At 41.4% G+C, this 16,309-nt stretch overlaps 1 protein-coding gene across 2 annotated transcripts in view; it reads left to right on the forward strand.

The window, feature by feature from the left end:
- Nucleotides 1-16,309, forward strand: part of ADCY1 (adenylate cyclase 1) — a 165,130-nt gene that overhangs the window by 43,577 nt on the left and 105,244 nt on the right. For both annotated transcript variants that reach the window (XM_063325658.1, XM_063325659.1), the window contains exon 2: nt 1,985-2,134. In XM_063325658.1, the coding sequence (XP_063181728.1) occupies nt 1,985-2,134 (150 nt within the window). The remainder of the gene's footprint in view (nt 1-1,984; nt 2,135-16,309) is intronic.

Below are 16,309 nucleotides of genomic sequence, written 5' to 3' on the forward strand. Positions count from 1 at the left end.
GATAGGAATTGCACGCTGTTTATGCTCAGCCTGTATCATGAAATGATACGCTTGCGTGCTGCTTTTTATCTTCAAAGTTTTACTATCTGTATTACCATCTCTGAGAAGTGACATGTAAGTAACTGGTACATCACATTCTTAGTTTGAAATTCTTCTGACTGATGACACCTCAACCTGCATTTTGCAGTTCTCAGGAGGAAGCCATAACATCATTCCTCACTGGTGTTAGCTCTTGTGAGACGACTGTTTCTTTTTGTATATCTGAGGAGAAAGAAAACACTAATGCTAGGCACAGAGTATCTTTTTGATTTTACACTGGTGAGAATGTTTTCAAGGAAGGTGTTGTTGATGTCCTGTTAACTAGCAATGATCAGGTATGAAGGTAAAAGAGGACTTGTGAATCTGTGAAGGTCTGGAGAACGCACCCAGAGTGAATCTTTCCGTTCTCCCCACTATACTGAGATCACAGAAGATGGAGATGTATACTGCCATCAGTTACAAACATCAGAAACTTCCTTCTTACTTTTGTAGGGTGAAACATTTCCCAAAGGCTCTCCAAAATCAGCAGGGAGTTTCTGGATGTCATTTTGGATCTTTACTTACCGTATTGGCTGAATTCAAGCCTTCAGCCCTAGTCCTGTTTCTCAGTAAGCGTTCTCTACAACAATGCCAGTGGTTTTATTTTTTTAAAAATTTGACTGTGTTGTTGGCACATATGGACTCACTATGCAGTGTAAACAAGGGCAGTGCTCTCCTCTTCAACTTACACTAGCAGATCATGCAACAGTAGAGGTGTACTGGCTTGAAATGTATACCTTCTATTAAGAGAACATGTCAGTTATATTGTCTATGTAAACTATTTCAGGTGCATAGGAATTTAATGAAATTGTGTTACTTGTTGTAATGTCTTTCTTTCCTCTTATTATACCCAATCTTGGCCAATTTATGTGCCAGCTGATTTCTGAAATTTTGGAATTTATGAGTCCTGGGAATCCTTAATGTGAGGCTGGTAGTAAGTAGAGTAAATATGGAGAATGAGACTGCTAAGATACTAGGTAAACAGGCCTTACTGCCTCCTTTCTAAACAAAAACGGCATTCCATTGCAGAATTTGCCATCTGAAGACAAGTTTCAGACATCAGAGATGCGGTGAGAAACTTGGACAGGATTGTCTTAGATAGGGAGGTTGCGTGCAAGCCACTGTTGAATTATTTAGATCAGTTAACTAACTTTATCACATATTGTAAAATCGTTAAAAAAACGCAGAAGGGCAATTGGGTCATTTATGTAACCTCCATCAAAGCACTGTTCATAGAAGCGAACTCAGCACCTTCTGAGAGGTCTGCTGCAGGATAGCATCAAGAATATTTTGGATGATTTCATAAAAATATGGTATAGTCACTAGTAGTGTAGATATGGGAAGATGAGTAGATTTTCCAAGCGCAAACTGCACAATATGAAAACTTAGGGTACCCAGGCACACGTTTTAATTTAGTCACAGATTTTGTCTCAACTTTGAGAAGCAAACAGATTTTGCTTCTCAACAATAAAAAAAGGGACAATAATATCCCTACTTTACAAAGGCAGAGGAAAATAATTTGTCTTTCAGGCATCTCACAATCGAACAAGTGTTGAAGATGCTTTCCTTATTAAATGGACAGATCTGCCAATGGGCTGATGAAAGAACTGATGCTGAATGAAAGTGATAAGCTACAGATCATTGTAAGAGAAATTAACTTCAGCAGATGAGAAGTTCTGTATTGTGCATTATTCCTTGCCTGGACTTGTGGTAGCTGCTATATTTGTTTCACTGCAGTTGGGTTGTGGGAAGGGGTATCTGTGACATGGCTAGCGAGGCGGAATTTTTAAAGACAGTGCTGTTTCGTTGCGGGATTTTGTGCTTTGTTTTTAATTTTGCTGAACTGAAATGTAAAATAAAAATCTGTATTTTAAAGTACTCACTTATTTTTCTTTCTTCCTTACAGCTTGTGGCCAATGCAATCCTTTTTGTCAGTGTAAATTTGTATGGGGTCTTTGTGAGGATTTTGACAGAAAGGGCTCAGAGGAAGGCGTTCCTTCAGGCCAGGAACTGCATTGAGGACAGGCTGAGGCTGGAGGATGAAAATGAAAAACAGGTCAGTTTCTAAGCCTGATTTCTTTTTCTTTTTCTCTGTTTCTTCTGAGATGACTGTAGTTATGTGAACCACAGGTCAGGGCATTGCTGCTGAGTGCATGAGGCGGGGGGGGATGTTTCTGTTGAGAAGGAAGGGTGCTGCCTCCCCCTACCTGCTTCAGCTCTTCCTTGCCAGTGCGTGCACGCTTCGCTCTTCATCTGCGGTGCGCGCAGAAGGTGCAGGCTGACCTGACCCCACGGCTACGGTCAGCTCCAGCACCAGAGGGGATGTATTTAGGCCTGAGACAAAGATGATATGCTATTGCACTCTTAAGATCCTGGGTTTTTTCCTGCATGGGTGTTTTTGGGTGGGTGTTAGATTTGCTGTAAATACTTCTGGCTGTGTGCGCTGTAACTTGTTTGCATTCATGACACCTATAAACAAAATTCTACATTTTGGGGAGAAGGGGCTGCACTGATATACATAAATAACTGTGATTAAAATCTATTCCGTTTCTCAAAAGCCACCTTAGTAGTTTGATGGTATATTTCACAGAAGTTTTTCAATCAATCTTCCAAGCATATTTGGAAACAATGAGAAAAACCACTATATTGTGGAGCTTGCTGTTGTTACTCACAGGTTTGAATGTTGAACCTGAATGTTAAATCTATTCATCTGTAAGGTTTGGACGAGATTTTTCTTTCTGTCTAGGGGATAACAGAGGGCCATGCTGGAATACATAGATATAACTCTGTTGACTTCTGTGGAATGATGATAACTTATGCCAATAAAGGACTTCAGTCATATTCAAACCTTGCTATACAAGATGTCAGGGTTCTCAAATCTTGTGTACCTTGCACACTTTTACTTCTCTTCATTTGCAGTTTCTCTACCAAGTCTATTCCTGTGTGTGAAATAACACAGGTCCTTAAGCACTTTCTGTTATGAATTGAGTGAATGTGTTTTTATGACCTGAACGTACTCTGCAATAAGTAGTTGTCTTCTTTGAACAACTGCATACTTTGCTGGCTGTGTGAAAAACGGTATTAGTATCAAAGTCTTTAGATTTGATTCTGGTCTTTTGTAATCCAAAGGTGCAGATTTTCAAAGTCATAAATGTGCCATAAGTGAATTTCCATGGGATTTAGGCAACCCTGCCATTTGTGCCTTTGAAAACCTGCTTTTGGGATCCAACATGAAAATAATACTGATTTTTGGTTTTCTGTAGTGAGCTCATTGGCAATCTGTCTTATTTTATATTTTATCCATGCATATAGAAACACAAGAAACCAAAACCATTGCACGTAAGTACCGTTATTGTCGATAGTATACCTAGAGAATCCTGCAAATGTTTTTTCCAATGCAGTGTACAGGTCAATGAAGAGAATATACTTTTCTCCCACACTTGTGAAATTAACTTTATGCATCACAGCGTGAAAATCAGTACAGGGGTGAAATAGACTAATTAGCTGTCAAAAGTACCACCAAAATATTTTGTGTGGCTGCTGTCACACTACTCGAGAATACCTCTAAAACCAGGGCAAGAAGTAAGATATAATTACAGGCTACAGAATTATTCTGCAGTTGCTGTGGCATAACGTAGCCCAAGTTTCCAGCTGGCAACACTCAAACATGTTTGAGAGGAAAAGAGACATTGCTGACCTAGTTCAATTTTTTGTGATCGTTCCTGTATTTTTGTTCTCTGAAGTACGAACATTACATGTTAAAAAGGACTGTTTTTTTTCATCATCTTTCTTTTCTCATTCAAATGCTCTGACCTAAATACTGTATCCCTTTTGCATTGAGAATTGTAATCCAAAATGCTAAAACCTTTCCCTGGTATTTCTGTGCAAGTCTCTAATGGGAAAGGAAAGAACATGCTCTTGGCTTTTGAACGTACACAGCCTTCTGAACATACACAGTCTTGACGGTGTGAGACAGATACCACATGGGAAACTGTAAGTGAGATTTCTTCCTCTGTGTCCTACTTATAGTGATTCTCCTCATATGGGATGCATTTGTAATAATAATCCAATGTGATAATTTTGATAAATCCATTTTTATGAACAAGAGCAAAGATCTCCTGTGTATGAGAGGAGGAGTTTGCAACTCCTGCAGGAGTTTGCAAGTAGGCTTTGAAAGTGTTACTGGGGAGAATGGGAGCAGAGAGACTGTATTTATTCCAAAATACAGTTTAATGTTTACCCTGTTATCTGTTCTCTGTGGTCACAACAAATACCTGGCCTCAATGGTGGCATCATCCATTTGTTATGTTGCTGAATGTTAGACTACAATTCTAGAGTAACACCAGATGCAAAGGCCAAGAAACAAATAAGTTTTAGAGCATGAGCGAATAATCATAATCATTCACTTGGGATAAGCTGCTTCTCTCATTGTCTGTAAATGTCAGCAGCAAGACCACCCTCTGCAGAGCAACCAGTTAAGAATAAATGTTGTGAGGTGGGTCCTGTTCCCTGTAACTGTGCTTGTTCTCGTGCTGTTCAACCAGAGGATCTGAGCACTTCCCCTTTACTCCCACTGCACGATCTCTCTGTGTCCACTTCATTAATTCCAGATTATCCTTTGCCCATACAGCAAGCAAGACATTGCCACCCTGCTCCCTGGAGGACTCCCAGTGGTAGATGTCCCTACTGATCCTGAGAGCAGCCTCCAGGCAGTGCTTCACGCCTTCCCAAGCGAGCGAGAAAGGAGCAAGCAGGGACGGGGAATGGGGGATGCGTTCAGAGTAGAGAAAGAAGTAATCTGCTGCTGATTGAGGCTGCTTTACATCTAATTTAAAGGGGAAACCAGTAAGGAAGTTGTGGCTCACCACGTATTCATTCCCAGCATGGCAGTTACTGAATTGGTGCCATGCTCCAGGGAAGTGGTAGCATTGTAATTCTGAGGCCATCTCAATTTGAAGTGCAACTGGACCACTGTGTTTAATGGCCTGTAGCCTCCCATTTTCCATTTTTCTACTCTCTCTTTCAGCATGTGTCTAGCTTTGTCCTCCCCAGTTTTGTGGGGGTGAATTTCATTCTAATTATGCACCATGTGAAACAGAACTTCCTTTTATTTGTCATAGATTTGTTGTCTGATGACTTAATTGGGTGCTCTCCAGCTCTTGTTTTGTGATAAATTATGAGTAATCATTCTACAGTAACCTTTTCCACGCCACTCGTAACACTGTAGACTTCGCTCATAACCCTGCTCATCTCTCTTTCCAAGCTGAATAATTGTCTGTTTGGTCTCCTGATGTGTGGAAACTATTTCCCGTCCCAATCTTGCCAACTTTGCAATGAATCTTACTCATGTTTTTCCTTCCTCCCCCTGACAATAAGAATATTTTTATGCATATTCATGCATTGGATTTGGAGACAAAGCATATAATTTCCATCAGAGAAATGCACTTGCTGCAGCACAGGCTGATGTGAAAAGTGCCCGTTGTTTTCATATAAGGAAGGCTGGAAAAATGTTTTATCTTCATGCAAACTTCCAAAGCCCACAAAACCAGCTTAGATATCTTCACTGGTTTTTAATTGTGTAAATACATGCAACTATGTTGGCATATTTCAAGCAACTTGTTTAGATCTTTCCTTCCTTCCTAAATGTTACTTTTGTACTTGCTCACAATTAGAACAGGATGGCGGGAAAACAACTGGAGCATAGAAAAGTCTCCAAGAGTGGGGGATTGGCTATCTTAAAAGCCATTAGTGAACTCACGTTTAGTCTGTCAAACCACTGGAGAAATGTATTTAGTGGTGGCATCCATCTTTCATGAAATAGCTGTGTATTCCACTACAATGCATGAAATTTAAGTTTATTACAGGCTTTAACATAAGAACCTGAAGGAAGCACTAAGAACTACAGGGAGTTAGGAAGCACCAGGCTGAGACACCCCCAGCTCTGTGGCTAGCTTCAGAGCCAGAAGCGTGGCACTCCAGACAGTCCAATTAGTTTGTCTGAGACGTAGGGTGGTTCCCTTTACTAGTACAAAACCATGCTACTGCAGGAAGGCTCGTTCTGGAAGAAAGACTGGCACCTCTGCGTTGCTCGGCAGTGCTTCCATACACGTTCACCGGCTCATTTGAAGCTAGCTTAATTCTCTTTATGCAATGCGGAATTGTGCACACAAATGTCTGCATGTATACGTCTATGCATTCCAAGCATCTGCTGCATTTTAGGGCAATCTCTTTAACATTGACTATAGTAACTGAGACATCACTGAGTCAGAGATTGGATTGCTAACTATTCACGGAGGATGAAACAGTGTCAGCAAAAGATACCATGAGTCTCCATGCAGAATACTTTGAACTGCTACTTAGGGCAGTTCAGATTTTTGGTTCAAATTCCCTGCTGGGTTCAGATTCCCCTTCAAAACAATTTAATGTAAATACTACACATTTTGGATACGTGTAGTGCTTCCTGTACCTTTGTGTAAAATGGTGACACCCGTAGCAACTCTCCGGTGGTTTTGTCCATTATGTTTAGTTTCAAGCATTTATGAAAAAAGGAAAAAAAAAACAAAATACAACATTATGTTTGAATAAAGCAAACCATGTTGGGCTTTCATTTTGGAAATGGATACCAGGTTGCTGGGTGCATCTTTTTTCATTGCAGTGCAGAAGAAAATATGAAATTTATCATTAAAACACAGGCCCTGTTTCCATAATCATTCATACTGGCTCTGTGCATCAGCAAATAGCCCTGCAGCAAAAATTTCATCTGGATCATGTGTGGGCACAAAAACATGTTCTTTTCAAATTATCTAGTGTGCAACAGGGAGGTGATCGTGATTTTACACAAATTGCAGGGCGAGAGATGATATCTGATCCTCTGCAGAAGCTAGACAGTGCAATCTTTGAAAAATGTAGGTGGACTAACTAATTTTAGCTGACAGGGTGAGCCTGTACCACATTAGCGCTGTGTTCTGTGCTACAAGGAGGCTTAAAATTGAATTTATTGTGTCATCGAGCCACAACCTTACACAGGAAAGTCCGCCTTCAAAAATCTATTTGTTCTTTTCTAGGATCAGGGAAAAGAGAAACTAAGGAGCGTTTTAATTTCAGGCGCTCCGTTTGAACTGCTGGGCATCACTCCCACTCGTGCCGGCTGGCCAGCAATGCCTCTGAGCCAAAGAGCAGCAGGAGAAAAGATGGGAACTTGTCCTGCTCTCTGCTCCGTTTGCTGCCTTTGGCTGCTTAGATACTTACACAGAGCTGAGATAAACCGTTGGCTACCTTCATCCCGCTGCGTGGCACCCCTGGTCTGTCTTCCACCTTTCTCAAGAAAAAGATGTTGCGAAGAAGCACATTTCTCTCTCCCACACAGCAATAATTGCCCAGAAGCTTTCCACTGACTAGCATCTGTTCATCCCCAGTCCTGCAATAGTCATGCACGTCTCTATCCTAAATACAGCAAATAATAAATCTGAGGGCTACTCAAAATGCAAACCTTCAGGTGGAGGGCTTCAGCTTCAACCTGAAGCCATCAGGAACTGCTCGTTACCCCTTGCAAGGCAGGGTGCAGCAAACAAATAAATGTGTTTTAATTTTACAGCTCTACTGCACCTCTTTTTTTATGCAGAATAAACATCTCATCTGAGTGTGGTTAGTGCCAGAAGCTGCAATGTTTTGCACACCATTGGGATTCTTCTTACTTAACCGTGGCCAAGTAAGAGTGAAATTTGTAGTCTAACCTTTTGACCTATAGGCAGTAATCCTTAGCAGCACTAGACACATACAAGGGTAGTTCATCCCTTCTATGCTGAACACCTTGCTGAAGATGAGATGAGGTTTTTTCCCTGGGAGTGGTTACAGGGGGGCGTCTAAGCTGAGGGCTACACAGCTGTACGATAAGAGAGAGAGGTGCCTTGCAACTGGACTCAAGATGTCAAAGTGTAGAAACTAAGTAACGCACAAGAAAAACCGTACAGTTGTAAATCATAAAAAGTACATACATTTTAATTGCATTGTAATTGTGTTACTCTACCCACATGCCTTTAATTTACAAAATGTAACATATGGTATTATATAAAAATCTATAAAAGCCTTTAAAAAGCCACGCTTATAACAACAGGCAAGACCAGTACTATGACAATTTGATTTAACTTTATTTCACCTCCTGAAAGCTTCCTGATGTTAGTAAGCGTGTTAATTAAATCGGTTATCAGCCATTTAATTTTTTGACACAAGATGTGGACATGGCAACTGCACAGATTTCTAAAGAATAAAACAGGGGATATGACCTTTGCTTTTTAGTATAAGTCTATGTAGTCGCTCATACTCAATCTAACAGCGGCTTCTCTTGGACTGCTGTTTGTTGCCGTTTGTTTTTTCTCATAGATGTACGTATGACGTATGGCCATGCCACCTATGTTAAGCTCTTCATGTTGTAATGGATGCTGGCTTGCATTGAGGAGATTAGACAAACATTAACAGATAAGTTAAAAAATAGTTGTGTCATTCTAAAACCTGTTGATACTTTGTCTGGTAGGAGTTTTGAAATAAATATTGGGAAATTTCAAATGTGTTCTGCTTCCAACAACTGTCAAATTTGCTGGTGTTTTTTGACTCTGTGAATTTTTCGGTTTATTTTTGCTACTTGCTCCCTGTATTTTCCATTAGAGATAATGGAGGAGGAGGGACAAATAAGAGCACGCAAACCTGTCATTACATGATTAAAAATACATGGCCAAGCAGTTTTCAGCAGATAACATAGTGGATAACCGTTGCTAAAGCAAATTATCATAGGTAAGAACACTGGCTACAGTGCATCAGATCCTTAAGTTAAATAGTAAGACAAATACTTCAAAAGTACTTTCTTATGGCTGATGTCTAAATTTAGAGCAATATCCATGACAGCAGTGCTGTCTGGACACTCGTGCAATATTTTTATGTATTTCAGTAGGATGCAACAGTATAAAGTAATGCAATCTCAGGATTGATTCCTGATGTTCTTTTCTCGGCAGCAGGAATTCATGGGGAGCTTTAAAATGTCATTAGCAAAGTTCTCTTACGTGTATTTTTATTGCTATCCGCAGAATTGTCTTCACTTCTAGAAACGTCTTAACTGTAAAAAAAAGCTAGCTGGTGCTTTAACACAACTTTGACACACCTTTTCCTGTGCTACTCTTCAAACGCAAGGCAGTTCCACCGTAGATCAGCAGCTCTGCCATGCAGGTGGTTCACATTACAGCGGCTGGCCTAGCCACATGTGCAGTTTGCCAAATGGTTCCTGCGTTGCTATGTTAATGCTTAAGACAGATTATCTCTGTGAACAGGATACTGAGCCGGGCACTTTGGTTTCATTCCCGTGTGTGACAGTATATGCTGTTTGCACGCACATACTCTCATAGACATTTGCCTGTTCATTTTGGTCGACCTTCTGTGAAGGAAAAGAGCTAGACCGCATCCCATTAACTGGCAAAAAATATACATTCTACAGTAAATTTTTTTTTCAGGTTTGCCATACTAGAGTGAACATCCATCTGTCACGTAATTTAAATTCTTTCCAAGGTTTCTGTTCTGCATTACTTCTTCAATATAAACCGATTTCCTTTGGAGTTTAGCTTCCCTTCAGGCACATTTGATTAGGAATTTCCCAGTTTGACATGGTAATAATGAACTAAATCTGACTCACATATGTTATTTTAAGTGAGGGAGTACACTCTCTGCTTTCTCAGCATGTTCGTGGTTGGTCCTTGCTTTTCCTCTTGGGAAGGCAATGAGACTTCCTGCTGATGGGTTAGGCTCACTTCCCTGCTGTGCAAAGACAAAGCGCGAACAAGTAGCAAAGAACAAAGGCTTTTAGATTTTTCTAATCTAGATTAGGAAAATTCTAGAGTTTTCATTTCTAGTCTCCGGAGATCTTGGCATCTATGCCATTTTACCGGTTTACGCTGTGATTTGCTTTCATATTGCTATAGAAAAGGCATCTGTGGTTTTTGAAAAAGGAAATGCTAACTGCTTACCACTTAATAGGTCTTACTTAGCTTCTAAAATTATTGCTTTTGACTTGTGGTTCCTGGGTTTTTTTAAATCCTTAGTCTGCTTACACCCGCTACGGAGCTCGGTTTTTATCACTAGTGATCAAAAGTTTATCTTTGCTGAACAGTTCTTGCTTGTTCTTATTGCAGATTTTTGCCAGTGGTGGAACATGTAGCCACAGGGGGTACTGCCGCTCTAAATGTGTGCTGTGTCAGACAACAGCAATGTTGTGAAGCACCAGTACAGCTGTTGTGCAGCAGCGTGTCCTTACGTTCCTCTGATTCTTCCCCCTTTCTGGACCCTCAGCTGCAGAACATGTCTGCTCCAGCAGTGAGGAAAGAGGACTGGAAATCTCTGCAGCCTTTCTCTCCCCACACCCCTATGCTGGCCCCATTTCTCAGTAAGGTGCCAGAGCAGACCGCAGCAGGTTTGCCACCTACCTTTGTGGAGCTGGTGGAGATATCTGTGTTTTGGAGAAGGAGCGTGGTGAGGGAGGACGTCTTATCTTATGGGCAAAGGAAAAGCAGAGTGTGCCACAACTCCAGTACCATCTTGAGCTGTAACATGTAGCATGTTCTTTGAGAAGAATCCCACTAGCTGGGAACTGGAGGATTAGTGAGAGCAGAAGAGGGGAATGTGTCTACCTTGAAGGTTGAACTCCGTGACTTTCACTTCCTAGCCCAAGTATTCAGTGTTAAATTAGTGGAACAAACCATACACGGCTGTGGACCAGACAGAGGTGAACCTGTAACTGTAGAGGAAACTTAGTACAGCGTGGGTAAGCCAGTGAAGCTCTGTCTGCTCTTCCATTTACCCTGGAAGGGGTTAGCATCAGTGAAACTCATGTGGCTTGTGATGCCATCTTCCTATCATCTGTAGAAGAGATACAATGACAGAACTGTTGTCCCAGTCCTGTTCACGGTGGAACACCTGTTCATGGTGAAGCACCATCACTCTGTGTGGTGCTTCAGCTCCTAGCAAACCTGAGCTCACACGTGTCTCGGCCGCAGGCCTGCCTAGGAATTGTGTGAATACGTCTGTGTTCCCTCTGATCACAACTTTGGCAGATGATTGGTAATTTTTCTGATCATTTTTAATTCCCCTCTTCATCTGAGTCAGAAAAGCCTTTTTATAAAGAAATTAAATTTTTGGAAGTTGTGCTTGAAGTGTGCCTTCTTGTTTTTAACATATATACTCCACTCATAGGCATACTGCCAGAGCTACTATGAGGGGAAAATTTCACTGAAAGATGAAACCTGACCTTCCCGAGTCTGTAAGAGAAAGTGCAAAATTTTTTCTTTCCACATAGGAAGATTTAGAACAGTATGTTCAGTGTCTGCTCTGCGACAAAAAAAGTTTCATCTTCATTGATATTCCATCAAGAACCCACTTATTAAAATCCTACTGGAGCTTTACAGATAGAAACAAGGACAGTTATTAAACTAACATTTAATAAATAAGAAAAACTGAAAACTCCCATTTGACTTTTTTGGGGGTTTCCTAGCATATATTTTCAAGTATATCATATTACTATTTTCCCATACCCACTGACCTTCTCTAAATGTTTACATGGTTGGTAGAATGTCCTTGCTGACCCATATATCTTTTAAACAGAACGATGACCAAGACTAAAATAAGAAATTTGTGGTAAGAATATATGCTTTACCTCCTAACTCCACTTTCTCAAAAGAAGAACACTGAGTTGGAGTATATTTGAAATGTGTGTTTTAAGGATATGATTCCGTAATTGCTGATCATTCTGTCACTGGTGGCTGCACCCAGGGAAGCTTTCAGACCTCTCTTTTCCTTCCCTGTGTTCACTGCAGAAAGGCAAAGAGGTTTGCCACCGCTTTGGTTTTGTCCCTGCCTTGTTGCCACTGCTTTGGTTTTTTCCCTGCCTTGTCTTGTTTTCCTCCATCTGTTTCTGCCTTCACCAAGCAGAAGAGAGACACAATGCGGTGTTCCATACCTAGTTTGAAGCGGTTGCTTTGAAGAGATAATCACTGCTGGAGAAGAGAAATACCTGCCCGTAGCAACGTACTGCAGAAGTGCTATTCCTTCTTCCCAGTCAAGCATAAGGAGAGTTTGAAGTTATTTGCTCTAGAGAATGGTCTGATTATGTCTGTATGGCTACTTGTCTGCACTATAGTGAGGCAAATAAAGATGCCTTAAATATAAAGGCACTGTTTGGTTGCACGGATTTAGCTTCATCTCACTCAGGTTTGTTTCCAGTAGGAAGACTTCCATTAACTGAAATTAATATAATCCTTTTCCTGTCAGGTTTTCTGTAACAGTTTTGTGAATGCATTGAATTTTGTCAGTTAGATTTCAGGCAGAGTGAATACTAAGGATATTGGGTGAAAGTAAAAAGATGAATGGTAGGCTGATGCTGCAGTCATTTATTCATTGCCAGTTTATATCTGGTGTCAGTGCCGTTAGCTTGCCTTTGAAGATTAATCCTTACTGATATATTTCTATAGCATTCTGATTTAATAGATATGAGGGCAACCAGGAAAACAGGCTATGCTTTTTATACTTCTGGTTTCCCTGTTTATCCTCTTTTTCTGCTTTTTCTGCTCTTGGTCCTGTTCAAACGAGATTTGTGGAGCTGTCTCAGGTTATCCTCCTAGCAACCTTCCGGTCCATTCTGGAATCACACTTGCCTTTTTAGGGTAGCGTCACAAAAATACTCCATAGTTATTCAGTGGTCAGTGGGTATCTGGGGCTCTTTTACGTGCAGAGATTTCCAACTTGTTTTAGCTCATGTGTTTTTGTTGATGGTACCTAAAAGGTGCAACATACTGCTGAGTTTTTCTCATTCTCATCATTTCTTGTATGCTGCCCTGTGAACTCTGTACCTTCGAGTAGTTTTATAGTCTCTTTATGCCCACTCTCCAGCCCGATGCTTCTGCTCTCCATACTGCCCATTGCTCCCTCTGTTTTAGTCAAGACTTCACCATCCCTTAATTCTTTCACAAAGTCTTACCTTCTCCATTGTAACTAATAATATTCCATGTGGAACCTATCAATGCCTCATTAAACACTATGCTGGTGATATATTCTGCCTAATGTTAACCCTAGAAAGATGTCAGATTGGTCTGGTACAGGTCTATTCACCCTGAATCCATCTTGCAGTTCATACATAGTATCTTGATCATAGAATCACAGACTCATAGGGTGGTTAGAGTTGGAAGGGACCTTAAAGATCATCTAGTTCCAACCCCCTGTCATGACTAGGGACACCCTCCACTAGACCAGTTTACTCAGAGCTCCATCCAACCTGGCCTTGAACACTTCCAGGGATGGGGCATTCACAACTTCTCTGGACAACCTGGTCCAGTGTCTCACCATCCTCACACTAAAGGTATCTTTTCTTCCTAATATCTAATCTAAATGTCCCCACTTTCAGTTTTAAAACCATTACCCTTTGTCCCATTGCTCCACTCCCTGATAAAGAGTCCCTCCCCATCTTTCCTGTACCTATAGGTACTTCTCCCATGAACCTCTAGGTACTGCACGGTCTCCCGTGAGCCTTCTCCTCTCCAGGCTGAACAACCCCAACTGTCTCAGTGTGTCTTCATAGGAGAGGTGCTCCAGCCCTCTGATTATCTTTATGGCCATCCTCTGGACTCACTCCAATAGGTCCATGTCTTCCTTATGCTGGGGGCCCCAGAGTTAGATGAAATACTCCAGCTGGGGTCTCAGGAAGACTAGGAAAAATGTGAGCCCTCTCTGGAAGGAAATGGGAGACCTGGTCACCCAGGATATGGGCAAGGCTGGGCTACTCAAAGACTTTTTTGCCTCAGTCTTCACTGAAAATTGCTCTAGCCACACCACGTGAGTTGCAGAAGGCAAAGGCAGGGACTGGGAGAATGAAGAACCACCCATTATAGGAGAAGATCAAGTACGAGACCATCTGAGGAACCTGAAGGTGCACAAGTCTGTGGGACCTGATAAGATTCACCTAGGGGTCCTGAGGGAACTGGCAGATGAAGCTGCTAAGCCACTATCCATCATATTTGAGAAGTCATGGCAGTCCAGTGAAGTTCCTACTGACTGGAAAAGGGGAAACATACCCCCATTTTCAAAAAGGGAAAAAAGGAAGACCTGGGGAACTACAGGCCAATCAGTCTCACCTCTGTGCCCGGAAAGATCCTGGAGCAGATCCTCCTGGAAACTCTGCTAAGGCACATGGAAAATAAGAAGGTGAGCAGTGACATGGCTTCATTAAGGGCAAATCGTGCCTGACAAATTTGGTAGCCTTCTAGAATGGGGTTACAACACTGGTGGATAAGGGCAGAGCAACTGACACCATCTACCTGGATTTGTACAAAGAATTTGACGCTGTCCCGCACAACATCCTTGTCTCAAAATTGGAGAGACATGGATTTGATGGATGGTCCATGTGGTGGATAAGGAATTGGCTGGATGGTTGCACTCAAAGAGTTGTGGTCAACAGCTCAATGTCCAAGTGACAACTAGTGATGAGTGGCATTCGTCAGGGGTCAGTACTGGGACTGATGCTGTCTAACATCTTTGTTGGTGACATGGACAGTGGGATTGAGTGTACCCTCAGCAGATTTGCCAACAACACCAAGCTGCGTGGTGCAGTCAACGTGCTGGAGGGAAGGGACGCCATCGAGAGGGACCTGAATAGACTTGAGAGGTGGGCCCATGTAAACCTCATGACGTTCAACAAGGCCAAGTGCAGGGTCCTGCATGTGGGTTGGGGCAATCCCACGCACAAATACAGGCTAGGTGGAGAATGTATTGAGAGCAGCCCTGAGAAGGACTTTGGGGTGTTGGTGGATGAGAAGCTCAACATGACCTGGCAACGTGTGCTCAACAGCCCAGAAAGCCAACTGCATCCTGGGCTGCATCAAAAGAAGTGTGGACAGCAGGTCAAGGGCGGTGATTCTGCTCCTCTACTCCACTCTCCTGAGATGACGGCTTTATGGATAGTCTTTTATAATTATGATTGTAATAATGATTTACTGATAAATATAATTTTTCAGGAATTCTCAGTAATATTCTGAAACATTGCCACCTTGTGGCTTTTAAAAACTCGCCATCTTTAACAGTGCTTTTTCTTGTACTTAGTTGGAAGAAAGGACATAGCATAGTTTAATTTAAAATAATTCACTAATGAAATCCTGTCTTGGTTTTCCAGCTTACAAGAAGTATAAATGAATGGTAGTAGTTGTTCTTCCATGCATTGCACGAGGCTCTTTTCTCTCTTTTTTTTGTTTTCCTTATAGCAAATGAAAGTGGCTGTGCTGTGTAACATAGGGATGAGAGACACCATAAACCCACTAAGAAATAGCTTTTAAAATTATGCAAGAGTGAACTTATCAAGGTATAATTAGGTAGCAGGTCGTAATATTTAGGATGTACTTTGGAGTCCCAGCTGACTAAGTAGAAGCTGAATCTCAAAATTATATAGATGAGTTGACTTTGAAGCAGTCTTATCAATATTTTATAAAAATGTTTTTTAAATATGGAGTCACTTTCCATTTAAGTATAGCAATAACAAAAGAAGCTCTGTGGTACACAAAAAATCGGTGGGTTAGATTTCATGTTTTGTTTTGTAAAAAATCTTGTAGAGTAGATGATCAAAATGCTTCTTTATTTTGTGAGGTCCTTTTTCTATTTGTCACCATTGTTGGAGTGTTAGTATAACAAACAAAAATATTCATATTTTATCAGCCAGAAAACAAAGGTGCCAAGCTTTTTTTTGTTACATGCTTCTTTTTTTCTTTCTTTTTAAAGTCCCTATGAAAATGTGAAAAGCAGTGGACCATGGGCAGGCAGTCTGTCCTGATGTCGCGAACAGGCTGTAAACATTAGTTTAAAGTTAGGTTTTAATGACTTAGTTGGAAGTAAGGCACTGACGAGGACGGATGTTGAAAACTCACCAAAACGATTTATTTAACAATAATTTAAGTGGCTGAAGTAGGAGGAGAGGAAGAGAAAATGCAAGCAGATTGTCACCACACGTGGATCCAACGGCGTCTCGTTGGTCCCTTTCACCCAGGGCATCCTGGGTAGCAGGAAAGAGCTTCGCTTTTGCTCTGTTTGGCTACCTTTTATACTTTCGGCTCCCCTCATTTGCATACGGGCATAGGAGGGCGGTTCCAGGAGGTGGTGCTTTGCATGTGAGGCGCAGTGGGGCAGTTCCAGGATGCGGCAAGGTTGGCATGTGCACGGT

The sequence above is a fragment of the Chroicocephalus ridibundus genome, chromosome 2 (assembly GCF_963924245.1).
Source record: "Chroicocephalus ridibundus chromosome 2, bChrRid1.1, whole genome shotgun sequence".
In the NCBI taxonomy this organism is placed as follows: Eukaryota; Metazoa; Chordata; class Aves; order Charadriiformes; family Laridae; genus Chroicocephalus; species Chroicocephalus ridibundus.